The sequence below is a fragment of the Cloeon dipterum genome, chromosome 1, assembly GCF_949628265.1.
Source record: "Cloeon dipterum chromosome 1, ieCloDipt1.1, whole genome shotgun sequence".
Classification (NCBI taxonomy): Eukaryota; Metazoa; Arthropoda; class Insecta; order Ephemeroptera; family Baetidae; genus Cloeon; species Cloeon dipterum.
The window spans coordinates 29,706,372-29,734,296 of NC_088786.1; the positions used below are offsets into that span (position 1 = coordinate 29,706,372).

Genomic DNA, 27,925 nt, shown 5'->3' on the forward strand with positions numbered 1-27,925 from the left:
CCGGAAAGCCACGCATGGCTAGTTCAAATTCAGGTCCACCCTGATGCCACCCGGTACACACCCTTTTGAAGCAGCCGCGCGCTCAGTCTGTATTTTAGATTGCTCTCTTTCCGTCCCGAATGTTGTGTGACGCGATCAATCTGTTTTTCAAGCTTACTCCGAATTGAAATGAGGAATTTGATATTATTGCAGTGAATGAATTTTTAAGTACTTTTATTTTGTTGCAATAATTTAAAGAAAAATTAAACTAAAGAGAAGGACAAAGAATAAGAGCTAGATGTTTTTAATGTTTTGAGGCAGCATTTTAACGGAAACGTCTTTTAAATAAACAAGCGAAGAATTTAAAATTAATGACGCAATTGATTTTTGTAAAAAAAACTTCAATTTCTGGGAATTAAAATCAATTTTAAAAAAATGAACGACTATTTTAGAAGATTATCAGGAGCGGGAATAGTTTGGAGGAGAAGCGCGTCTTCGTTTTTGTGCGTGTGGATGTGGAACAGGATCGGCAAAGAAAAATAAAAAAGCGGCATTAAATGTGAAGGATGGGAGGTATGGGTATAGGTAGAGGTTCGTTTTTTGTGGCTCATGAAAGCAGCGAGAGCGGCTATTGTGCGCTCGCGAGGTAAAAAACGACAGAGAAAGGGCCCCCTTTTGCAGCTGATGCACATCAATTGAATTGAATCAAGCAGCGACCCAAGAAAACATATCAAGCAGCTCATCTGCTCTTCGAAGAGATGTGTGGCGCAATTGGCGCAATGCACATTTCAAATTGAAGTGTAACATTTACTGCTGGGTTGAATGTGATTCAAGCAGGAACAGGAATTCGGGTTTTTGTGTAAACAATTTAAAAAAAATTAACAAAATCTTCGAACCTATCCGAAATCATTTATATGTAAGATAAAGTGAAATAAATTATCGGATTTATGAATGAAAATTAAAATGCCAAAGTGCACGGAAGTTTCCACATCACATGATTTCCACACCAGAACATCTACCGCAATTATAATTATTTAAAATACCTATAACTTGTATTTAATCAATTCCTCCACCGGAACAACGGTATAGTTAAAAACAATTATCGTCAATTGATTTTCTAAAAATGCGTGTAAAATTATATAAAATGAGCAAAGTTAGTTGTTTTCTTTAATGCGGGTTTTAACGTTATTAAAACTTTTTCTAAAACGAACCATCGAACTGCATCACAAAAATTAAGTACAAGAATTTTATGGTATTCACAGAGTGTTAACATGTTTAATTGCGCAGCATATTTTTAAGCTAAAGAAAAAACACCAAATTAAACGTGTACTGCATTTTAATCTATAGTCAGAATTCTTCTAGTTACAAAGAAAAATCTTTTGAGTTGAGCGTGTTGCGTATTACAAACTGATTACTACAAACGTATCATATTAAACTGAGAGTGAAACGCAGATTCTGAAATCAGAGAGAAAGATTATTCCATTACCCCAACTGAAGAGGATGAAGAGCGTCGGAGGTCGCAGAATGCAGGACAGGAATTCTGCAGGAAAGAACAAGTTCGGACTCGATAATTTTGTGCTTTCGCGTTTGCTTGGCGGGCCACAAATGTATGAGAGCTGAAGAGGGAGGAAGGTTGTCGATGTCGAGAATCTAAAAAGGAAAATAGACGAACTCCCTCTCCCTTTCTACCGCGCATTGCAAAATCCAAATCGGAATCACCCCTCCCTCTCCCTTCCTCTTGCTGTGCAGTGTGCAGCGGCTGAGAATCAAAGGACCTGCCCCCTTTCCTCTCGAGGGGCACATTGTTCAATTCAAAAGGTGAGCACCAAATTATTAAAAATCCAGAAAACTCGCACCCTCTGTCGGACAACTGATGAAAAGTTGCTTTTCCTTACTAGATTAGTGATTTTTCTCAAATTGTTTCAAAACGTTCTGCGTATTTGTATATATTATATAGTATTTTTCTGCGCGTGTAAATATAAAATTTCAGACAGTTTTCACTCGTTGTTGAACAGTAACAATATTTTCTCAGATGACCTCGTTTTTGCGGGGTTTTCTGCAATTTTGCGCATTTTTCCAAAACACATACATTCTTAAAACACTCATGATGCGGATGACCAAAAATAGGATTTTTCAAAATCACCAAAATCAGTATTAGAGCCACGGGTTCCTTCAAGAGACAGAAAATTTTAACTCTCAACGTAATTTTCTGAAATTTCAGATTATTGGAGCAAAAATTTACTATTTTCGGGTTAAATTCAGAAAAATGCGGAAACCCCAAAACTGGTGGGTTTTTCCAGCCGGTTTTTTGCGCAAAAAACCAGTGGTGCATTTTTGCGCATTGCAAAATTGGCGAACCCTGAATTTATATTGGAACAGCGCGCTGCTTAATTCCTTATGAACTAGATTTGCTGAATCATGTTTTATATTTTAATAGCTTTATGTTTTTCACTCTTTGAATAGTATCAGAAATTGTAACATTATTGAGATGATAAATTGTGATTGCCAGAGGTTTTATTTTTATATGATAAAAATAAGAGTTGACAAAATTATAGGCACAAATTTGATTGACTGTTTTTATTGATTATAATAAAATTATAATAAAAATTTATGCAAGTCGTGTGTTGTTGGATCGTTTAGTAAAAATTGCAAATAAATAATCGAATATTTCTATTAAACAATATGTACTTAAACGTAATTTAATATTGTAATTTTTCTAACAAATGACATTTTCCTAGAATTGTATTACAAGAAAACATTTTATTGAACATTTCAGACAATTAGCACATATCACAGCTCATACTTTTTATAAATTTCATCTGCATTTTATGGTTAATCAATAATGAACACCTTCCTCTACAAATCGCATATTTTTTGTCATGAAGAAATCACATGTTTCACTTGTTGAAATAAGACCAAGACTATTATTGCAAACGGCCCTGGACAAAAGGGGCTTTACAATTAATAACGAAATCTAATCAGCACGTTTTCAACAATTTTCGCGAGGTCAGCGGGACTTAGCAGTTTATTGTAAACTTAAAATTTCGATTTTCAACCAAATGACATCATACTGGATTATCAACACACAAAATTCTCCACAAGTTGGCAGTGCTTCTTCCTGTCTGCACGTTAAGTATCATTTCTCAAAAAGTAACAAAAGCTCTCACTCAAAATTAAAAAATTATATTTGATTATTATCTCCTCGAAATAAATCGCTTGGGACGACAAAAAGCAAAACACGACAACGGCCACTGCTGAGGCCGCCACTCCCAAAGTCTCTCAGTTCACGGACGGTTGCTACTTTAGTTTTGAGTTGGTCGCTGTCTCATTAGGACGGTGAAAGCGGCTCCTGCTTAAACGCCTGTCCCAGGCCGAGCAGCTGCAGAGGGCTATGCACGCCGGCCTGACGCACGCTCTTCGCCTCCTCCTCCAACATGGCCGGCGACATGGATAACGCGGGGTTGGCCACTGCGATGATGTTTGTACCACTTGCAGAAATCACCTACAACAAGCCGATATGTCAGCTGTTTTGCAAATTAGGAAATTTGAGTAAACATATAATTGGTATAAAAAAATTGCGTCAAATTCATTCGTTTTGAGGTTTTAACTGGGAAATAAAATACAATTTTAATGTTTTTTAAAACGTGGAGATTAAGATATTAAACACACTTGAAAATAAATAATATTACGCGGATGTTGAAAACCTCACAGAATTTTAAATTTTATAGTAAAATTAAAATCACATTGAAATAAGGTTGAAATATATTTTTCAGAATTGAAAACAAACCTGCACTTTATTCTCATCATAGTAATTTTCAAAGGCGTGAGTTAGGCGGTGGTTTGTTCTGCTCGACGGAGGCCGATTACTGTGAGCGTGGGGTGGCGTCGTCCGGTCACTGCAGTCGTCAAAGCGACTTTTATTATGGCTGGCGACAAGCTCCTTTACTACCCGCAGTCCCTCGTCCAGTAGAGTTTCCTGCACCAACTGCAGATACAAGAAATTATTTTGTAAATCGGAGGAGATTTTGAAGCTGCGTGACTCATACATACATTTAAAATGCAAACCGTGCAGGTGTTAGTTTTTGGCGAATACGCGTGCAGTGTTAGAGACAAATTTACTAATAAAACACTAGATACTTATGTGAAACCCAAACCTTGAACTAGTTGCAGCTTTCACAGCTCCAAAAATTTCTTCTATGAAATAACCATATTAAAGGTATAAGTTTTTCTTCAAAGAAATTGATAATATTTGTTTTATTTAATTATAGGGTTGCGACTTGTGATTCGTATTGACGATTTTTAGTGGCTTTGGTCAGATGCAGAAGTTCTCCTTAAAACTCGCAGCTTGTTATTTCTTCCCCTTAACTTTCCTTTGTGTAAAATCCTCACCCTCCCCCTCGGCCGTTTTAACCCTGAGTGAGCACATTTTTGACGGTCCTGGTCTGCAATATGAATGGGAGCACAAGCCAACAAGAATAAGTCTTAAACTAAATAAATTAAAAAAATAAATCAGCAAAAATAGGTAGAAATATATTATCATCAATTTAATATTCTTTGTTACTTTTCAGGAAATGCTTGGCAAAATTTAGCGCAATAAACTATTTTACTTTATTTGAAAATCAATTTCTGTGGGGAGAGGATTAGAAAAGTAAATCCAGCACAAATATCAATAAAGAATGGGTATTTTTGTTTGATATGAAAAGGTGAATAGAGGATAAATTTAAAAAGCTCTTGATTAAAAAATTGTAAAACTTTTAAGTGTTGTGTACTAAGACGATTGATTAAAACATTTGCGAAGGTGAGAAAATTGTTTGGTAAAACTAAAAATAGTTTTTTTTTCTTTAAAAGAATCCAATACAGACATCTGCTTTTCTTTCATACTTCCACGCAATACTTACTTCAGCGGGAGGGTGTCAACTAGCGAGCTCAATTACTGACTTTAGAAGGCGATACTGTTTAAATTATATATACTTACCCTCATTCTCTTCATCGATCTCACTTCACTCTAGAACGAAATCATTCCTGTGCAAATAAACTTGAAGCGTGTTAATATTTGCCATGCATCAGTGCGATAATTGATTAAAATAAAGCGAAAGCCGAACGTTAATAAATTAGCATTCCAAATGAAAATGACAGAGCAGTTCGGTGCACAAGACTGTTAGCAAAAAGGCGGCGTCGATTGTCCCTCGTCTTCGGACAGACTTGTGCATCGACCGCGCTACTCACTGTGGGTCAGTCTCGTGTGTTAATCGTGTGTGTGAAATTTGTGAGTTTTGGATTCAGCTAGGGTGCATGCCTGGTTAGCGAGGGTTGCAGTGCAGAAGCAGATTAGAAGGGGTGCGGAGCTTCGCTCGCGTGTCGCCGTGGCTGTGCGGTGTCCGTCGGACGCAATTTGATTGAGACTAAATCCAATTGGAACGAATTTTTACTCCAAATTCTGGTAGACATGTTTTAGAAAATTGCGCCGGCACTTCTCACCTGGAGCCACGCACTCCTCGCATTCCCGAGATCCACACCCTTTTTAAGTGAGCGAGTTGGGCTCTTTCTTCGCAGACGCCTCATTTACCTGTTTGCTGATGCCTTTTCTTAACCTAATCTCTTCGCTCTCCTTTGTGCTCGAGTCTCGCGAGTCACCAACGTCCTGTCGAGGAGATCCAATTGAAAATTTTGCCGGCTTTAATTTCGCACGAAAACTCACTTGAGAGGGCGAACTGGCGTTGCTGTAGGAGAGCTGCGAGTCTGTGTCGTCGGTGTGGTCGTCACCGTAACTGGCGCCGGAAATTCGAGCGCTCCTTCTAAATGAGAGAGAGAGGAAAGAGGCATGGTTATGCTCAACGCGTTGCTCGCAAATCTCGAAAATTTTGTTAGTACAGATAGCGAGCGTTAAATGGGGTTGAAGGGGTTGGAAGCTTTTGTTATTACCTGGGCAGGGAGGTACGAGTGTTGGAGGGCGCGTGGCGGCCAAGCTCGGCCTGCTCGACGGCCAGTTGAGCCTGCCGCGTCTGCAGGGCCTCCAACTGGCTCTGCCAAGTGTCATTGCCGCCGCCGTTCGCCAACTGTCGCAGCTCCTCCTGCCTCTCGGCCATCGCGCGCAACTCCTCGGAAATCTGCTCAAGACGCTCCTGCGCAACACAATAATTTTTTTTTTTTCAAAATCATAAAGCTGCTCGACAATGGCAAAGGCTTAGAAAAGTGCCAAAATACGAATGCGAGTATTCTTTAATAAAAAAAGCTTTACAAGCAATAATCAATTGGAAATATATTTTAATTATTGCGCAATTTAAAGACGACGTTTGTTAGCTTTGAGGTAAATGTCCGGGAGACAAGCACTCGTTAAAATAATCCAGACATTTTTTATATATAATTTTCGTCTCCTCATTCTCACACTGACAAGCATGAAAGAGAGAGAGACTTGTTGAAGTATATGCAACCTGCTTCTCTTTTGTGTTGCACAGGTTGCATAACAATTCTTTTTTCCAAGTTCATATATGAAATATCGCGCACTAAAATCATTATATTTAATACAGAGATAAATTTGTCGCTTCGTAAAAAATACATTTATGTGGCGTTCGTCCAACTATAACTATGCGATATTTAAATTAATTGTGGCGTTAAATTTAAGATATTTTAAAAATTAATTTTAGAAAATTCAATTCCCGCGTGTGTAAAAATATTTGCTACTAAAGTCTCAACGTTAAAATATAACTTTAATCGTTTTACTGGGAAACTCTAAGGATATTATGTTTTAGTTTGTGGTTAATTTATTTAAATTGGTTTGTAATTCATAACCGATATATTTCAAAATTTAATTAAAATTATCGCCTATATTATATTATTTTTTTGGTAAATTTGGTGTTTTGGCAATTTTTAATGAGCAATATAGATTGGCAGACCCTTTTTAGGGATTCTGGAAAAAAAGTCTATTTAGAATTTGATCTAGGTTCTGTATCTGTTACATAATTGTTGAGGAACTACTCCGCGTATCCTTCAAACGTAACATTTTTTTCACTCCCGTTAATAACTAATTTCAAATGGTTAAATATCTTTGGTAAAAAAATGACACTTAAATTCTTTAACATCCGTCAAATCAAAAAACCCAGTTATCTTAGTACATCGTTGTAAATTGCTTGGATTAAATAGGTTAAATTATTTTACTACCAACCAAAGCCTGGCAATATAATAGTCTCCTTGACAGCTTCACTTGCAAAATTATAGAGGCGGAGATAATTATTCTGTTACCTGTCTGCGGAAATCGGACAGTTCGGCGCTCTCCGCGAGTCTCAGTCTTTTGCTGCTGCTGGACGAGGAGATGAGTTCGTCCGTGCCATTTCCGCGCGGCTGGTACAGACTCGGACAGCCGGACATGAAGCTATCAAAACTAAACAATATTTTCTCTGCATCAGAACCATAAGCGATTGTGAATTTACCTGACGTGCGTCTTAGAGTATTGATATCCAGAGTCACGCACAACCTGTCTCGCCAGCGGGAATAGTTCGTCCCTGCGAGTCAGAAGAGCCGGAACCAACTTGCAAATCTGAGCGGCCGCCTCGTTCACTGACACCTGAAAAATATTTGCACGCATGACCATTAAGAAGCGTCTTGCGGATTTATCGGCAGTAGGCTAAATTGATTATAGTTTTTACGTCGGTTCAGATAAACGCGGGTGTTAATGAAAATGTATAAAGTACCTCGTGCAGGGTAAGCGGCTTTTCAGGTTTTCGCTTGCAGTCGAACCTGCCGTAAATGGCAGCGTACTTTCTGATCTCGTCCATTCTCCGCGGGTCATCATCAGACATGTTCATAACAATCTGTGGAGTAGAGTACTCGATAAATCATCCGTATAGGCTCGTATTTTATATCATTCAAAGAGTAAATTATTTAATATTTCAAGTGATGTTTTATCTCGAGTTGAAAAAATTGACGACAGTTGTGTCTGTACAATTCATTATGGTACACGCTTTTCCACTCAAACTTAGGCTTGAAACATTGTTGAAGAAAAACTTAACGAATTTCAATATTTGACAAGCACCATTAATTTATTATTTTTTTGTGACTGTGATAAAGCTTGAATTCAAATTAAAATTCTCACCTCCAAGTCTTTGCAGATCCTCTTTTTGCTGTTCTGCGGCTTGGGTTCGTAGCTGGGCAAGGAGGTGGCGAGCGCCTTTGCCGCCTCAGCCAACCTGTTGATCTGGTGCTCACCGAGGGTGGGGGTGAGCTGCAAGGGTGGCGGCGAGCCGGGGCTCAGGGACTCCCCTCCACCGACCTGCGAACTCTGGGTTAGGCACACGGGCAAATCGAGTCTGGCGTGTGCACTCACGTTAAGGCCGGGTGATGGGGCGCCCCCCGATGAGCCGCCCCCCACGCTGCCCCCCGTCGAGCCCGTCTCCTTGGGCAGCTGCGGACTGGGGCTGCCACGCACTGGACGCTGCACCACATGCACAGGCGAGCTCTGCGGCAGTGCGGGGGACGGCGTCGCGGGCGGCGCCGGCGGCGGTGCCGGCGCGTGTGTCGACGACAGGTTGATCGGACGCGTCGGCGACAGCGCCGATTCGTGCGACAGGGGGCTGCTGCTGCTCGTGCTGTGGTTCGGCACTTGAGGTGGGAGCAGCGGCGTCTGGAACAGAGCTGAAATCAAAAGAAAAAAGGCGTTAGTGAAGACTGAAAGCATGATGCATGCAATTACAGAGAGCTAAAATTGCATTCTCATCGCAAATCTAATTCACAGTAAGGGATTTAAATTGAAGAGTGTTTATTAGTGTCTATTTTTTTACAACAAAGTCTCTTAGAAGGTCTAAATTTTCACTCTCTCCCTGCGCTTTTCACTTTTACGTAATGATTGTGCGAAATTAAGTTCATTTTTTAGCTATCTCTGTAAGGAAATCTGTAAACATGTTTATTTGAAGAAAATAAGCCAGAAACAGAAGGACAATAACACAGTAATTGCTGCATTAGCGAGTTCTTCAAACTTGCCCTACAATTTAAATTCTAACTTAAAAATAGGAATTAACGCAATTTTATTTCAGTACGAAATTTAATCGGACTAACAATAAATTTAATGAAACATTTTCTATTGGACTCCATAGCAAATGGACAGTGTTGTCTGCATTGGAAGATTGTATAGAATGAAAAAATTCATCCAATTCTGGCCAAAAATCAATATATAAAGGACAGCAAAATGCTCACAGTTGAATATTCGCTGCACGTATTCTCTTTTGCAACTTGCCCATGACAAGTTGAGAATATATTTGGTGTGTACAAAATGAAAACTTTTTTCATCGGACAAAAAACATATTTTAGTTAATAATGCAGTCTTCATTCAGTCTCTAGCAAAAACTAACCTTTAAAACCGAAAAATGCAATTATTGTTGGTAATTTTGTTTGCTACGCTCTTAAATTATTTTATTTATGCTGCCGCAAATTTTCTATTTAACGTTTGCAGCTAATGAAAAAAATATTTTATTTAAAATCTCATTCTTGCACATTCAATGGCACATGAAATAGAACAAAGTCGTCAATACTAACTAAATTTTTTCTTTATGAAAATCGGAACGCCTAGTCATTCAGCTGGCCCAACTGCAATTTCCTTGAAGGCTCTTTCTTCGAGTTTGTCTCGCTCAGTAACGTTCTTGTCTTCTCAATTGAACTTGCAAGCAGGCAATGCATGTAAAAACTACAGTGCAGCGTTTCAATCCGCGTCACTGTGGATCATAATTTGCGCACAACTCGCGGCATATCTGGGTCATACACACTGGGTGCAAAACACTGCAGGAAACAGCAGAAAAAGCATTGGAAAAGGTATCAGCGCCGTCACAAATGTGCAGCATTCCAAAGTGTCGTTTCACGAGTGCATCTCGTGCATTGAAACATTGGCGCAAAAACAGTGATGGTGACAACAAAGGCCGGGGAAAAAGAGCATTGTTGTGCCAGCTATGGAGTTGGCTGATGTAACCCAGATATGAGCTAAAATAAAAAGGTTGAATTTATCTTTTCTAGTTTGTTGCTGCCGAGAAAAAGCAGGCGAAGCTGCCGGAGCTTGGCTTCTCTCTCAGTGCGCGAGTGTGTGATATATGCTGCTATTGCAGTCGGTGCTACACAAGAAATATTTCAACGCTTTTTGCCCGAGCTGTTATTGCGCTCGACGTGTACTTATTTCCAGCAGCCAGCGGCGCCACCAGACTTCGTAGACTGACGACGACTCGTTCCTTTCTTTTCCATCTCCTACCCGTCCGTGTGCATGACGCCTCTGGAGAAAGATGCACCGCAAGTTGGAGAGATGCACATACCGCCGGCTTTTTGCCCAGCAGCTCAATTTATTTATTGCCGGATCCGGTTTATTTCTTGAATTCTCAATGCCAAACTTACACTGAACCAATCTCCGTGGAAGAGCATTTTGCAATTTATTTTCGCAATATTCAAGAATAGATATCGATTGACAGACCTATTTAGATAATCCAAAATAAATATTTTGTACGAGACGCATCGCGGAAAAATAATTTTCCTCCGTTTCTTATAAAAATTCTGATCTATAGGATATAAGACTGATATTTAACAAATCATTTTCGAAATTGGCAGTTCATCTTTTGAAAAATTAAATCAGAAATGACCGCTTTGAAAAAATTTCAGCTACGCAGCACAACAGAACCTCTGCCGATGCTGATGTAATCCTGATGTAAGGGCCACGCCATATGCGAAGAGGAAAGATAGGTATACTTATTTAATTAATAAACCTTCTTTAACTTTTATGTAGTTGCGGGAAATATTAAATATGTTAAAATATGAATCTTGCAGAGTTAAAACTTTCTCCTTTATTATATAATCATTCATGAAACTCTATAATATAAACATTAAATTTGTTTCAGTATAGCTTTTAATGCTTTAAATCAATCGTATAATGATAAAGCTGGTTTCTCTAATCTTTCGCTTGATTTCAACGTAACGATTTCGCTAATCAATTGGAATTTGTATTGTGTTGGTTCGTCCCCTTCACAAAGAAAAATTGAATTATGCCTGTAAATTGAGCTCTCGTCTCGCGTTGTATATTGTGTTAGGAAACAAGAAGTGAGGATTACGGAGGGCAACGCAAATATGCTCAAGTGCCCCGAGACGCACACATATCAAGTGTAGAGTAGCACGAGAGACGAGCAAAAAGAGTGCAGTGAGTGCGCGCAGGACGAGACAAAGCGCACAGCATTCACGAGAGAACGTCTGGATTGGAACTGCAAAAAGGGGCAGCGAGAGACGCGAAAGGCGGCCGCCACCAAAAAAGCGGCCGAAACGGCGCAAAAATGCCCGTCCGAAACGTTTCCCAGAAGCAGGTCGTGCGCGCTTTTTTTTTTTGCCAGCGTCTTGTTTTTCGATTGTTCCCTCGAAAGCAGCAGCACGAAACAAAGGCGGCCGCTTTTTTGCACGCATTCTACTTTTTGCCGCCGCCATCCGCGTTTTGAGGCTGCGCCGGAAATTTAATTAGCCACTTGTCAGGTGGATTGTCTATGTATATATTTATGCTGCCAAGCTACTGACTTGAATTGTGTTTTTCTTTGGTTTGTTCACTCACTCGTCGTCTCGGGCATAATGTGTGTGTATGTGCTTGAAATAAAGGAGATAACGACCGTGACTTTTTGCCCGAGCAAAAAAACTGTACTTGCGCGACAGTAATATTTTCAGCCGGGCTCCTTCCTTTCTGCGGCGCAGTGGGGATTCATTTCTTTAAGTTGCTTTCTCATCGGTCCCTGGCGTTCAGGGTTTCAGTCTGCTGTTCGGAAAATCAGCCAATTTCACCACCAAAAGGATCGTTGGCAGGCGTCAGTTTTAATCACTCTTAAATATCGACCCTTCCAGGAAGAGCAAATAATAAAAAAAAATACCACTTTCCGCACTCAGTCAGGCATAGTTAAATTGATTTAGTTCCTCTTTTTGTGTTGATTTTTCTGATAAATAAAAAATCTCGCAGGTGTGCCAAATCCGCTGTAATGAAGGAGGTGATAAATATTAAGTATTCAGTCTGGCCGCCTTATGAACATTTTTTACTCTCGTGTCACGTGAAGCACCAGTTTTCTGCTCAGGCAGCTCTCGTCTCAAATGAAAATAAATTACAAGCAAGTCAACGTACTACTCTTATTTCAATCTTCATTTAGAGTTCATTGAATCGAATTTTTGCAAATTGATCCAACTAGGCGCTAGGCTCATATAATTTTATATTTCCAATCACTTTAAATGAGCCCCTATACTGTATATTGGGTAGGTATGAAAATTAATGTTGCACTTCATCAGTAGTAACGAGTTGGTAAACTTTGCTAAAGGTCTGGCACATTCTTTTTGCACATTAAAAAAGGCTTTAATTTTCTTAGCCCTATTTTATAATGTCAGCTAAATTTCCTCAACCAAAATACATAAGACAATCCTATGAAATTTAAACTCACTAAAGCACACTACTAAAAATTGAATTTCAATTAAACATCAAACTACACTTCACTGAAATGCATGCCGTTTTTTTCTGTTTTGCTGGTAATGTCAAGCTCATTTTATTTTGACTGCGACTAAATTTCGCAATAAACACCCATTAAAACTCATACGACGCAACCAGCAGCTAGACAAGCTGTAGAGATCCGAAATATTGATATTCACTAATTTTTTCACTCAAATTGGGCCTCTGTAAGAGTTCAGTGTGACCTCTGGCCACCTTTTACTCCCGGAATTAGAGCTCAACTAATACATAACTAAGCAAAATTCTGATCTATTATTATATGCACGTTTGGTGGCAACCTCGCAAAAAGAAACATTGTTTTATTCTTTAATTCACCGGCCTACGGTTTTTTAACGACTCGTTCCTTGTAATGATCGTTTTCTTGAATTTTAACTCGATCTAAAAGAATTAATTGGGCTCACGGTCAACTACGATTAGCATTTTGATTGAATTTCAATTTTTGATGCTTATTGACACGTCTGCGTCAGAAAAAATTCAATCATTCTTGCCCTAAAAAAGCCTCTTTTTGCACACACATTTTAACAGTAAGCAGACTGTCGAAAAAAAATCAAAGGTGTAAGATTTACATGCAGTTGTGAATATTCTTGTTCAACTATTGAATTAAATCCTTGGCAATAATTCCGTGTCACAATCAGCCGCAATAAAATCATAAATGTGGAAAGCAACTCTGACGTAAAGAACAGCATTGACGTTAAGAGATAAAATTTCTCCGAAAATATCAACACCCGACCAAAGAAGAGCACGTAATTATTCTGGTAGCAAAAAGCGACAAACCCTGACACACATTAAGCAGCTAAGTTTTCGCCCCTCAAACAACACACAGCATTTGTGTTGTGAGTGGGAGGAAACAATCAGCCGGCCGTTTTGTTCGACGGCATATTGAGAGGCAAAAAACCGCCTTCCATCCATCCTCCGCATCATTATTATAATTTTCTAGCAGGAAGTGGAATGAAAAAGCCCGGCCAGTTTTTGTGCTTTGTCTGATGAGAATATTGTTTCTCGTGTCCGCTCTGGACATTACGACCGTGCCTCAATTGGCCACGTGATGCAGGCGGCGGCGAAGTAAAATGAATTTTTTGCGTACCTCTCGCTTGCATTAGAATTGTGCCGAGGAAAACTTAACCATCCGGTGGGGGCTAGCAGGGTGGGACGCAGGACGCACCTTGGAAATGACAAAACTAATTCTCCCGAGAAGCAATTAAAAATCACATGATGCCTTGCTTCACGGCCAATATGTGCAAAGACCACTCAGGTGTTTAAAATTACCAAATGAAATTATGTCAGCGTTACATAACGACGCTTAATATATAGCCATCTGTGTACATAATGATAATTTGGGGGCCGTCATCGTCTACACTGCCGCAAAATACACTTATTAAAGTTGAGCAGAAATTGACGGGTTTGGTTACAAGGAGGTAGAGTTAACAAGCTTTGTGAACAATTTATATACGTATATCGCTGGTTAGTCGAATAATTAGTGCCAATAATGAAAAATATAACTCAAAGATTCCTACAGATAACCGCAAATAATTCTGGTGCAATATAGTGGCCAGTAAAATTATTTATTTATTATTTAATCCAGTATTACTAGAATATTAAAGATTTTTCATGTTCAATTTAGCAATAATTAGTGAAAAGGAGCATATCAGTTAAACGTTGACTTCTCCTTTGTAACGAAAAGTTGCATGTTATATATATGTATAATTTGAACACGATAAATCTTACTATGGCAATCAAATAAAACGTATATGTATGGCTTAAAGCGCATAATTGCAAAGAAAAATTGTCACACGCTCTCGTCGTACTGTACAGCTAGTTAGTAGTTTCGTGTAATATATGAATAATATATAAGCAAATGTTAGAGAAAGTGATTAAAATAGAACTTTAAGATTTTGATTGCATTTTTTATTTTCCTGCTCCATTAGTAAGTCCTATAAATCAATTTCACTAAATTTTAATATTTTTATAAATCTTTTCTCAAATGTTTTTGAAAGGTATGATGGCCGTAAGTGGTTCCATATTCCATCCTGACGCCAAAATGGCCGTCAAGGTAGATAGAGGATCAAGCCGAAGCACGTGATTAGCTGGTTTCTGATTAGGTCAAGTTGGCTGTTTATGTTTAAATTCATTATTTTTTTAGCCAGATTAACAAACTGGACTAGACTCAGGTATTACAAATGAAATAACTTACAACGAAAAAAAATCATTTTTACTCTATTCACTGTGATCACTGATGCTGTTCTACACCACTCGATAAAAATTACAGAGAATTCGAAAATTAATTGCAAATTAAATTTAAATAATTCACCCTGAAATGTTTTTCGAATGGTAAAGTTTAATCAGAAAATTTAAAGCAGCTGAAGTGACTACAGAAAAAACTCAATCATTAAATTTGGCACAGGCTATATTAAATTTAATTTTTACTTACTCAAAATGTTGAGAGTCGCAATAAGCCAGAAACTAGCTAACTAGCAGAAAAGGCAACAATGCACCAAATCACTTTTGTGTACACATCGACTGATGATGAATGGAGTGCGCACTTTGCAGAAAAAACGGCCAATATCGTCGGGCCGCCCACCGAGAAAGGGAAGCGAGTATTTGTAGGCCGAATTAATCAAAGCTGTCGATTCGGAGACAGACTCTGCTGAAAAATTGCAAACATTAACCCTGGAAAGTTTTTTCCCTGGAAGGAAAAACCTCAAATAGGCGAAATGGGTCGTTTCAGCTTTTTTACGTAGCGGTCAGTCGCGCGGCTGAATGAAAACTTAAAAGCAGACTTGTGTAAGTAGTACTTTGATTGCAGAAGTGGTTCAAGAATAAAATAAATGCTTATATCAAGTCCCCGGCGGTCACAAGACTCGACGAAAGATTCTTCTCTTTTAGCACGTGATTTTTAATGTCTTGGGCAAAAAACTCCACCTTGTGACCACACAAAAAATTGCCCACTAATCTCAGCGGAACGCCATTTTGGTGTTGCGGTAAGAACGTAAATTAAAATTTCTCTTTTTAAATAGTGAGATTCTACACATACAAATGAACTAACCCTCATACATAATTTTTAATAGATTTGTTTCCATATTTTACTGTTTAATTCTTAGGGGAGCATAATATAATATGTTCTTATGAATTTATTCATTCCATTCAAATTTACCAGTGTAAAATTGCTTTACTTAAAATGACATAGTACCGTTATGCGAATGATGCAAATTTGCAGGTACGAAGCTCTCTTATGAAGGCATAATAACATTTTATATAGAGGGTGTTCTAGGCAAATTTGAGCACTCACGTTCGCCGGTCACATGCTCTTAGCGTTTGTTTCGCTGTTCCCGTGATTCGCGGCACATATGATTGGCAACTTAAATCATAACAAGACGATTGAGCCACTATCAAAACCGAGTGAGAAGAAATAACATCTCCATAAATCCAGCCGCAGTAGCCCATTGACTTGTGGAGGGGAAATAAACATGCTTGATGGATGCTGGCCCCGAGCTGAACAAGCTTCGTTATAAAAGAAAAGTCACGAGACTTACACCTCATTTATTTCATTTGCCTGTATAATCTATCTTGTATTGTTATTTTTGAACTTGTATTTGGGTTGTGTAAGTTAACCACACAATAACTGTCACAAATTAATGAACAGAGTCACGAGACTTAATATTTGTGAAGGGTTTGTGGTTTCCAAAACTATATATTTAGCGATTTCACCTTGATGTGTGACAAAAAAAACCAAAGGGTATGTTACACGCTGCATTAATTTTTATAGAGGTTGGTGATACTATTTAGAAAGATGTGTGTTGCTCATCTCAAATTTCACATGAGGCTGCTCTGACAAAAATTTTCTGCTTCAGTTAGTGCGTATAGCCCGAGGCACCAGTCGCGCAGATTTATACGATCTTCACAATCGATCATTTTGACGGCTTTAAACCCTCTGAGACAGCAATCAAGATGTCACATATTTACATTTTGCCTTTCTCATTATCTCCTCCGCAATGCAGCAATAAGACACAAAGGAACTAATTATAAGTAAAAATATCTGTGATCATTTCTGGTCAAATTCAAATTTTTAGTAAGAATTTGGATCAATCAAACCTCGAGTGTCAACATTTTAACTCAATTTGTACCCTTGAAATAAACGGCTCATAGTTTAGCCTAATTGATAAGTTAAATGTTTGATGGTCAGCTGCTTGCCGGAGAAAACGCCCTAGTCCATTTCAGGATGAAGCTAATCCCATAAAAAAACTCTCTCGTTAAGTATCAAAATAAGCAGCAATATAATACTTAAAATTTATCCCTTTGATACAAAGGCCGGCAGCTGGCAGCTGGCTACCCTACGACTGGGTCAGGCCTTCACTCGTTCCTTAGACGAGAGCGGCTTTATTCGCTTCTCGGGGCCTGGGCAACGAAAGGTCGACAGTTTTTGCTTCTGAAGAGTGCTGACGTCACATTTTGATCTGGAGAATCGTGCTGCTGCAAAGTTTTTCCCGGCGCTCGCCGCCCTTTTTGCCTGATGTTTCACAATTTATCGTGGCTGTCTACGTTCGTTTTTGCGGCGCGAGCCCTTTTTGCAGGCGCGCTTATGTACGTATACGCCGCTCTCGGTACGTAAAAGCACATACATTTACTGAGTCTCAAACGAAGTAAATGCGCGCCTGGGTTCGACCTTTTTGCGCGTGCTTTCAACACGTGACAAAGAAACCACCACTTTCCTCAATCAAGAGCACGCGGGTGTTAAGTTATTGCCCCACTCACTCTCAAACCGCTAATAGGAAAAAAAATCATGATCTCGTTGCATTACTAAATTACTCATAATTCACACCACTAAATTTCGTTCCTTGTCGTTCAGCCCAGCAAAAGCAGGAAATTGGGCAACAGCACGATTTTTAGACATTTCTAACAATACAGGAAAAAAGTAAATAGAGTTGAGTTTTTTAATTAAAGGCTGATCTCTCTGTTGCCGTGTTTCATGTAATAAGTACAAAGTGCTCTGTTATTATCATCCCGGAGCAAAAAGTCGAAATTCTCGTGATTGTTGATGGGACACACCGATATATGTCTACGTCGAAACCACCGCAAAACGAGTTGGCCGTCGTAAGCGCGAAAAAACTCTCAGAGCAGCCGTCCTTTCTTTGAGTCGGAGCAAAAAATAACACCTGATGTGAGCCAGACCGTTGCCCCTCGGTGCAGAGTTTTATTATATTCGGGAGGATGAGAGTCGATTCTCGAGTCACACTATGCAACCCGCAAAACATTTTCATCAATGAGTCAGGTGGAACTTGTTCGATATATGTTGTCTAAATTTAAAACCGCCGTCCTGCATAACCTTCGTCAAAATAAACCAAACCTTTGGGTCGGTCACATAATACCTGGCTATTTTAAGAAGGTATGCACGTATGACAGTTATTTTAGAGTATCAAATATCGCCTATGTCAGCGTGTCAAGGCTGGCGAGGGACACCTTTTCAATGTTCGCTAATGCGCGTGCAAAGAGCTACCGTATACCGTAAAAAGCACACGCTCGACATAGTTAATGTGATAAGTTGTCCAAATAATCTTATTAAAATTATCAAATCGCATACCATACATACAGTTTTTGTTTTAATTTGCCATATAAGGAAACAAAACTAGCAAGAGAGCAGCCCTTTGTATGTAATTGTCAGTTCAATTCAATGCATTTTTATTTAACTTAAGGTATGTCACTATACAAAATACATCAGGTGGAATTAATTGAAAAAGTATACAGCAATATTAATAGTTTTGCCAAGTAAGGTAATAAATTTCGGCAGATGGCCACCTCTTTAAATATCGCCTGTCATGGATTCATTTTATTAAAAGTAAGATTACTGTGATTTCACATTACGACTGCTGACAAATCCAGGCCATATCCGTTATTTTGTTCAAAGAATGATGTCGTTTTCAGATGCATTCAGTGAAGACTCAAACAGTGTGCAGTTAAAAAATAATCTTAAAAATATTTCAAAATCTCGATGACTTTTAACTCAATTACAGAAATCAATCTTTGTCATCGTCATAGTCAAGTAAGAAAAAACACTTAAACCGCATAAACCAAACATCTAGAAGAAAGTTGTTTATAGATTTTGAAATGTTTTCTCACATTGGTTTATGTTGCTCAAAAATGCCTTCCCTAGTTAGTAGTTAGTGCGAAAAAATAAAATTTATGTCGATTAGAATGAAAGGCAAGAGATATTTAACGAAATTGTCGATAAAATATGCTATATTTTTTAATCCTTTTCTCAGCACTTCCAGCATGGGCTATGAGCTCACCGGGTTCCAATATCACGGAGCTCGAGTAGCAGCAGAGGAACTTGGGCCCAATGGGGCCATCTTTTGCCTCCCCGCACCGAGGTCTTTTATTGGAACGCCAGACATTTGTCCCGAAAGACGCTGGAAAGGTGCGAAAACCAGCAAGTGGCGAGTTAACGCCGGTGCGCCTCCCAGCCCATTGAGTTATTTAAGCATTTTGAGTCACTAAATTAATCACCTTTTGCCATCTCTGACATTAGGTAGAAATTTCCTGCGGCTAAATGACTGCGTAGTGATGAATTTTGCTGAAAATGTAGAGTACGCTGCTGATGAGGAAAATTTGAAAAAATCTTTCTATCACCTTCAAAACTAGGCAGTAAAAACAAGGTCATTCCGAGTTTAACGACAGCCATCATATTAAATTGTCCACACTTAACATTCCCCAAATAAGGGTGCAAAACATCTATCTTGAGTGTCAACGATGAAAATTAAGCCGCGCGCTTTCCTCCTCTTTTTACCTTGCATCGGGTAGAGTTGAGTAGTAAAAAGCACATGCGCGCCGACAGAGGATTACATGCGTCCAAACTTTCAGGGCACGCAAAAATTTCTAGTTTTTGCGCCATCGGCATGATCGATAATTTGAGTCTGCTTTCGGCTGGGCAAAAAGGGCGGCCGTCATCTGCGTCGCTCGGAAAAAGAGTTGGTGCACTTTTTGCCCATCCGACTGCGATATAATTTAAAGAGAGAGAGAGCGAGCGAGTCGCAGTGCCGCCGCCGCCGTCGCTGCTGTATGTACATAGAATAATTTTTTGCTTGTGTGCCGACGCTGAAATTGTCTGCGACCAGTTTTTGTGGCCGCTCTTCTTCTCCGTACTTCCATTTCTCATTGCCTTTTTTCCCTCGACACATCTCTCTCTCTCTCTCTCTCTCTCTCTCTCTCTCTCTCTCTCTCTCTCTCTCTCTCTCTCTCTCTCTCTCTCTCTCTCTCTCTCTCTCTCTCTTTCACGAGTTGTGTGCGAGAGAGAGAGAGAGAGAGAGAGAGAGAGAGAGAGAGAGAGAGAGAGGCCAAGTTCCATGTTTTTGCCGCGGCAATCTATTCTCTAATGCTGTGCAGCCTGGACCTTTTTCCAGCAGAGCACTCCACCTTTTTGCAGCAGCTCGGCGCTCGTCAGAGGCATAGACCAACCCTTCTGCTGATCGAACACACTCCCGCCAGCAGACTTCAATCAAACTTGCTTTTTCCGCCCAACGCCTGATGGATAGATACACTTTCTTTCGATTTTAGATAAGAAAAACGAACGCCAACTCGAACCGACATCATTGACCCACAAAGTTATTTCCTCTTTTCGTGATGAAGAAAATTAGCTTCGGAGCTCAACGGAAATTTTCAATAATGCCCCTTAGGTGGAGAAGCATTTTTATTTAAGGAACACGGATTGACTCCTTGATATACTGCCTAAGCATGCCACAGATGAATTAAAGAGTTGGAAAAAATCCGCTTAAAAATCTGGTTGTTAAAGTAGTTCAACCATGTAAATAAAAAACTGCTGTTTTCTCGGTGTCTTAAAATACGCCAATTATTCTTAAAGAGAAAATTTCTGCCAATTCATTCGTTTGAAGCAGCATAAATTGTATTTTAAACTCTTAAATTGAGGTCAGTTAGCCTTCGGTTACGCAGAATCACGTATAGCCTAGACCTTTTATTTATTAAAACTATTAAACTATGGAGAGAGATAACATTTCTATATGATATAGAAGCCATTTAAAAGGAATGCCACTCTGGAGTAAGTCCGTAAAAATCCGCCCAATTTTCTTCCTAATTAAGAATGTTTTGGGTTTCTCTGAGACGAAAATTAGGGCAAAACAGGTTCCACAAGTTGTGTTGTGTGCTTCGGTGGCTAGATTGAGATTTATTAATCGGAAGAGCGTGTTGCCGAGTGTCTAACCCAATCACCTTTGCTGCTGCATGGTATGGTCCGATGGGCAAAAAAACTCGCAAGGGGGACTCAAGGCGGCTCTCTCCCTGGCTGTGGCTGCATCGAAACTGCTTGCCGAGGGTCCCCGTTATTGAGGCAGTGACGGCTAATTATAGCACGTGCACGGAGGGAACCAACCGGCGCGCGAGTTGTTTGGTTACTGATCTTTCTCTAGGGTTTTGCAAGTGCGTCTAAAATGCGCAGTGCCAAATGGTAGTTTTGGCAAATTTAATTTCACGCGGTGTCCCTAAGTTTACCCTCGTTGCTTGGCCGAGGAAACGAATGGCTTACGAAAATTGATGCAAAAAAAAAAACTTTGCTCGTGCTTTTGATCAATTATTCGAGTGGTAGAATGTTTTCATATGATTTGATAAGTCTAGATATCATGCACAATGTTTCCATTTGTGCTCTTTTGAGACTAAGTAGTTCCTGTGCCTGCCAGCCATAACAAACCATAACTTAAGCGTATAATTTGATGAATATAAATACGCCAATTAATTTTAAATTGATTATCTGTTCTGTCGAAGATAAAATTAAAAAAAAGCATTAAAAGCACTCGCTTGCCCTAAATATCTTACAAATGGGTAGGCAGTTCTTTGAGGTACAGCTTAAACACGATTGAAAAAACTGGACCAATCATATTTTTTAAGTAACGACTTTATAATTAAAATTTAAGCACGGATCGATTACGATCACGAAATTCTGCATCCTCGACTAGCATTTTTTTATTTCACAGAGGCAATTACCGGATAGCAAATTTGCGGAGAAAACAGGTCTAATTACTTTTATCTCGCCTTGCCTAAGAAGCAGTTTAGCGGCAAAAAGTGGCCTCGCCAGACAAAAAGCACGCACGTTACTCGCTTTTCAGGAAGAATATATTAAAATGCTTGTTTGCAATTTCGATTACAAATACACCTATTTGAGCATGAAATCATTACATTTGGCATCTTTTTGGAGACCTCCGCAGCAAGCTCATTTGCATAAAATGTTGAACCAGCAGTTTCCTCTAAACTGCTGAGGAATGCCGATAGAAAATTAGAGCTACAGAATTTTAATGAGAAAATTATGCAGCATAAATTCCAGTGTCGGATTTTTAGAAGAGGCAGGGTTTTAAGGTCATACCATAGCGCATATAAGCAGTTGCTTTCAGTCGAATCGTTTTGAAAAATTACATACGGAATAACCGTTTGCTGATTTAAAATATAAATTACAAAGACAGAAACGAGAAAACAAACTTGAAACTAATGCACGAAAAATTTCAAGATAAATCGAGTCTGTGGCGTGTTCTGCAAATAGTCTCTTCATTTGTGGTTTCGTTGGCGGCGGCAATGAGAGAAACGCGATGCGCAGGCCGCAGGAAAAGAAGTACCGCAGCCGATTTTTTGTCGCGGCTAAGTGCGAAAATATTGGTGAGCCCCGGCAATCAGAGCTGCCGCGGCCAGTGCAATTAGTATTGCCTTGGTCATGAGGCGTCCGGTCCGAGCTCGGCAGCGTTTTTTGCCACGAGTCTCCGCGCGCGTGAGCCTTGGGGTTGGAAATAGATCTGGCGGGTGCACAGCACACACCCGAATTAATGCCACTCTCTGTACATGTCGCGCACTGAGCGCTACGTCTTTCTGTTTATCCGCGCGCACTCGTGGGTCAAACACCCCAACTGACTGCCGAGCCAAAGATCAGATTTAGGCCTTTATTCGATTTTTATTTTCTCAAAAACAAATTTAAATTGTTGTAAGAAAATTTTCATTTATATTTCGTAGCATGTTTCATTGAAAAAAACAGACCTCATTGACGTTCACGTCCAAAGAATTTTTTATTTCTCATATAATGAAGAAATCATCAAGGAAGAAGAAAAGAAGTCGTTAAACGAGGAAACTTGTAGGGAAGTAAAAAAGCCTTGAGATGTAAATGAGAATGGAGAGTTAATGTGTTTTTTTTAATATCTTCTGGAAAATGTAGGTTGGCAATTTGGGTCGAAATAAATTTAAAGGTATATACTGATGGAATAGAGCATCAGTGAAGACCAAACAAAAAACATAGTGTGAAAAAAATTGAAACACTTGCTTGTTACATTTAACTCCTCCCCGATATTTTGAACTTGATATTTTTGAGAAAAAATAAATACATACAAGTCTTCACCATTATTGGTGAAAATTGTGGGGTCAAAATGATTTCACTGTATTACGCAATATATTCCGCACTTTAAAACTACGAAACTGGTTGAGTTATTAACAACCCTTTACCGCATGAACAAGTCGTGTTATTCCGCTTTTACTATGGATAATGCAACAAACTTCAATTAATTATCTTTTTGTAAGAAAAATTAAACATTTTCAAATGATTGACAAGCCTTTTTCATCATTTACACACAGAAGCAACTCGAGCTCAATTTTATTTCCAAATATCTAACACCAATTTTTTTCCTTTCTGAGCATAAAAGACAAAAGTGTCTTTACTTTTTGACGCTAGCGATAAGAACGATTTTCGCCTTTTTCAAAGAGTAATTCACAAGGAGAGCAAAAAATCTAAGGATCTCATGCAAAATTTTTCTGGCTGCCCACCAAAAAGGACTTTTGCACAATATCTGCACGTCTTGGCGCGTAATGTCTCGTAGGATAATAATTTCCAGCAATCTCGACGCTGCACGAGGCGAGAAAAAGCAAAGGCTGGGGTTGCTATGTGACAATCTCGAGCTTTGAATTACTTTTTGTCCACTGCTGCCCGCGGTCGGTCGGTCTCGGCCAAACTTTTGGCTGCGAGACCAGCACAGTATTTTTATGTGCATGGGTACGGCCACTCATTCCGCATTTCGCTGTCGCCAGCGCAGAGAATGCGAAGTTTCTCGGCTGGGATTTCACAAATTTGCGGCTGATTTTGCCGAGGTATCCAGTGAAGTGGGCAAAAACAGTGGCACGCACGAGGCGCGTGCGCTTGTCGCGAGCAAACGAGTGTCGGCGACTTTTTGGTCTTACTGGCGGAGCCGTGTGTATTGATCTTTTCTTGGACTCGTCGCAGCCTCGCACTCGACGGCACAGGCCACAGAGCGCGAGCAGCAGAGAAAAGTCAACCTGCGCGCTCCTGGGGTAGGTCCTACTTTGTTCGCCGCTTGAATTTGCACGCGGACGCCGGCGACACAATCGCGACGCTCTCGTGCGCAGCCCGAAAATGCAGCATCGCCCGCTTTTTGCCCGTCCGCCGGGCAGCTCGCGACGACTGCGTTTCGCAGCTGCTGCTTTTTCTCTGCAGCAGCGGCAACAAAGACCGCCGTGCGGCGGGACCAAATTAGAAATTTTATTGCCCTAGGGTGCGAAATCCCGTTTCAAACGCAGCATACCGCACTCGGAGCAAAAACCACATTTGCCAAGACATTAGTCCGGGCTAAACCACCAAGGTCGTGCAGAATAAATATAACAGGCTCCTGATTTCCAGGAAAATTACTGGCCATCCTTTCGACTGGCTAACGATGTGTTACACGCCACGTCTGAATTTTGCGTTCTTTGTTTATTTAAATCATTTTGTCCTAAACCAAAGTTGTGCATTTTGCAGTAGAGAATTGTAGAAAACAAAAGGGACTCTCGGTATGACTCACCAGGGTTGTTGACCCACTCCTGTAAGGCTTTCTGCAGCCGGCGGACGTGCAAGGGCTTCGAGGCCATGCCCACTAGGGCCATGATTTCGAGAAATTCCTCCTCGCCGGCTTCACACAGCTGCTGCACATCATCACCTCCTGCGCAACAGAAAAATTAAAACAGTTTTTAAAAATTGATGTATCTATTTTTCTCAAAAATTATTTTTTGCTGTTCTGCAGACCTTTTTGTATTTTTGACATTGATTGACATATATTCCTGACACTCCTATTATGTATAGTAAATTTCTTCAAACTTTATATATATAATATACGATTTAAAAAGCAAACTATTACACACATGCAATGACAAATAATAGGACATGGTAGGCGTCAAACTGTTATGTTTTTCATGGTTACCACGTTTTGATATGTACAACAAGTAAATCAATTCCATTAAGACACTACTGTCCACTGTTAGTGTTAATTTTGTGATGAAGTTTGTGGCGATGTGTACCATTATTATTTTACTAAATTTTAACAATATATTATAATTCTATTCTATTCCATGCTGCCAAGTACAAAAAATTGAAATTATAATTATGTGCGTTGTAGTACACCAAAGAGTGTTCAATCAATTTTCTGGCTCTATAATTAAAATCATTTGAGTATCTTTTATTGCACCAAACATTTTGTCCTAAAATTGATATCCTAGACAAAAACCAAGAACGTGTTCTTATACTCAATGATATTCCGTGTATTACAAATTTTGATTTCATTTAATAGATTTTCATTTTATAGAGAGATTTGAAGATACTTCACAATTTTTTAATTCGTTTGCGAAAAACTCTGTAGAAAAAGCCATTTGAAATGCGTTGTTTGTATCTTATTAATTGCTACGTTTGCTGCGAGACTTTTTAAATAACATTTTTCCTTCCAGCCTGCTTCATTGCAGCTGTTTGTGGTGTTTTCACTGGATGGGTAGGCAACCTGCGCTACATCCGTGTATAGCGATATTATATTAGGATACGTTCAATATATTGAATGGCGCAATGGAGAAACAAGACAGCCAAAAAGATTGAAAACACTCACTTAACTCTGATACACTAAATTTAGGAGCGGCCACTTTAACACTTCAATTCGCACCTCATTTTAGGCTATAAATAAATTGAAACATCAAGCTTAAATCGAATTTCAAGGGTCCAAGCCCTTCATCTCTCGCAAACAAAACGAAACATGCACTCAAGTGGGATGAAAAACCGGCTCTGCCGAACTGATCAAAGTGGGGCTTTCTCAATAAATTCGTATGTCTCCAGCAGATAAAAAAGATAAACAGGTACTCTGCGACCACGAAAGTTTAAGTTAAAAACACGAAGAATATAGCTTTTGACCCAATAAATCTACTCCCAATTTCATATCAAATATTAATCAACACTTCTTGGTTTATGTGCAAGCTTGCTCTAACAAGTTAGCTGTTTTTTGTGCCACTAGTGACCCAAGCGAACGACAAAAAAAGTGAAAGGCGTTAAGAAAGACAAGTTTTTTACATCACCTGCAGCTTCTGGAGAGCGAGCCGTAAATTTTTTATGAAATTGTGTAAGAACGACTAAAAATAACGCGAGTCAAGCATGATCCGATTGCATCACTGGCTAAATAAAACTCGAACGCTCAACTCTACTTCGCTGACTGTGCGGGCACACTAATGATTCATGTAAAATCTTTTTTACCGGTTCATGGGAAAGTTGATCAGACTCTGCATTTACTTTTCAACAACATAGCTAACTGGTACTGGTTTAATTAAAATGAACCGGCCAATCTTTTTGCCATAGGCGCCACGACTAAAAATACTTTAAACTTTTTCATAACAAGCCCGTATATTGTGTTTTTGTCTACTTGTGAAAAGTGGTTATTTTAGGAAGTAAATTGAGACGGCCTTTTCGAGAACACAGCTCGCATGGCCAGCTGGGACAAATTGACCAAGAAACCAGTACAACTGATTACCATTTAAAAATGCGAATTGGAGTTGCGAAATAAACAAAAAGTATTCGCTCCTTGTTTTATGCAAATGCGTCCTTAGTTGGTGTGTTCTGGAATTGATACGAGGGTTGTCGGCAGTTAAGAGCTTTGCAAGTACCGTGATTGGTATCTAAACGAAACTGCGCGAAGAAGAGAATCATTCCAGCGTTAAAAGGGATATAAGTGATGTGCAATAAAAGAGCCTAAAGTCCTATTTTAAATTGATGTGTACAATCAATATAAAATAATTTAACCTCTCTCGTAACAGTTTGAAAGTGTTTTTTTTAAACTGGTTTGACAGAAAAATTACCCAAAAGCAACTTGCAAATGATAAAAATTATGAACTCTATTATTAACTAAAAAAATCGTAAGAGTCAAAAGTCTTGTAGTAGCTGATTGAATTCCAAGTGCAGATATCAGGCCATCAGATATTATTTTTATGTATGATGGGTTTAAATGCATTATCGATTCCTTTTTTAAATGATTAATTACCTACAGGTATGCATATATAGGGTAGACTGCTTTTTTGCATGCAATTTAAAATACCTCATTTCTGCCACCGCACATTACGGATTCTAGTAAAAAATCTGACCAAGAACCGGTTCGATATTATTAATCGTGGACCTTTCAAACATCACAGCAAAACGTAAATGCGTGTTAAAATAATTTATATTTTGCAACTGCCGCGCTCGATTTAGGAAACTGCTAATGAGAATTTGCTCGTAGGAACGCAACTAAATAATCGCGAGAGGGACATAAAACCATTTCATCGTTCACGGTCAGCCACGAACTAAATAGAAGTAATAAATCACAAACCGAATTGAGTTTCGCGACCCGTCACTGTGCTGGATTAAAGCGCGATGTATTGATTTATGCGGCTAAGGGCTCCTCTTCAGTTTTTGCTATCTCAGTATTTGCATCGCTTTTTCGCCAAATTGAATGGCCGCGGCAAGAAGAGTGGCCGCGATTGATAAAAATAGTTTCTTTTTGGACTTACCCATCTCAAGCAGTGTGTCATAGTAGGCGAGAAGACTGGCCCTCTGCATCACTCGATACAGCTGCAACTCTGCCTCGTTTGCAGGCGCCGATGTCATCACCACTGTCAACAAAAACACAAACACTCATTAGTCTCGCAGACATTTAAAAAATATTCTACTTAACCAATTAGTCACATGGCACATAGTCACTCTCGAGCGAATTGGTAGTAATTAATTGCACTCAGTACATCTACCTAACGCCCTTTTCAATCCGATTAAAAAAATTACTTTAAGCTAAAAATGTGTGTGTATTTACGGGTAGCTGAGCAAACGATACAAATCAGTATTTAACAACCGTTATTTAAATACCAATATCTGCATGAACATGCTCCGTGAAAAAATGCTGATCCAATTATTTAAATTCTGAATCTCTGGGCGTGCTTGACAGACTTGCGGCATTGGAGAAAAAAGCTAATTGACTGCATTCAATCAGCAAACGCTGTTAAAATTGCGGAATTTAATCCTCGACCGAAAGAAAATGTTAAGAAATTAATTTGCAATTACTGGAAATGGTTGACACTAAGGAGTGGTTAATTATGCGTGTTCCTTTGGGCAAACTACTATCATAATGCATAATACAAGTCGGCGGTGAACTACTACTTAAGCTA

General features: G+C 39.3%; 1 protein-coding gene across 5 annotated transcripts in view; it reads right to left on the reverse strand.

Moving 5' to 3' along the window:
* Positions 1-2,541: 2,541 nt before the first annotated feature.
* nab (NGFI-A-binding protein homolog) overlaps positions 2,542-27,925 on the reverse strand; it is a 50,106-nt gene continuing 24,722 nt past the window's right edge. For 2 of the 5 annotated variants that reach the window (XM_065490330.1, XM_065490322.1), the window contains exons 3-13: positions 27,278-27,379; positions 24,289-24,426; positions 8,069-8,607; positions 7,668-7,787; positions 7,407-7,540; positions 7,219-7,357; positions 5,902-6,101; positions 5,678-5,774; positions 5,546-5,620; positions 3,767-3,964; positions 2,542-3,481 (exon numbers count right to left, since the gene is read on the reverse strand). In XM_065490330.1, coding sequence (XP_065346402.1) covers positions 3,308-3,481; positions 3,767-3,964; positions 5,546-5,620; positions 5,678-5,774; positions 5,902-6,101; positions 7,219-7,357; positions 7,407-7,540; positions 7,668-7,787; positions 8,069-8,607; positions 24,289-24,426; positions 27,278-27,379 — 1,916 coding nt within the window. In that variant the 3' untranslated portion in view covers positions 2,542-3,307. Of the gene's footprint in view, positions 3,482-3,766; positions 3,965-4,832; positions 5,382-5,457; positions 5,621-5,677; positions 5,775-5,901; positions 6,102-7,218; positions 7,358-7,406; positions 7,541-7,667; positions 7,788-8,068; positions 8,608-24,288; positions 24,427-27,277; positions 27,380-27,925 lie in introns of those variants that run through there. The other 3 variants (XM_065490346.1, XM_065490338.1, XM_065490353.1) reach the window with 3 other exon arrangements.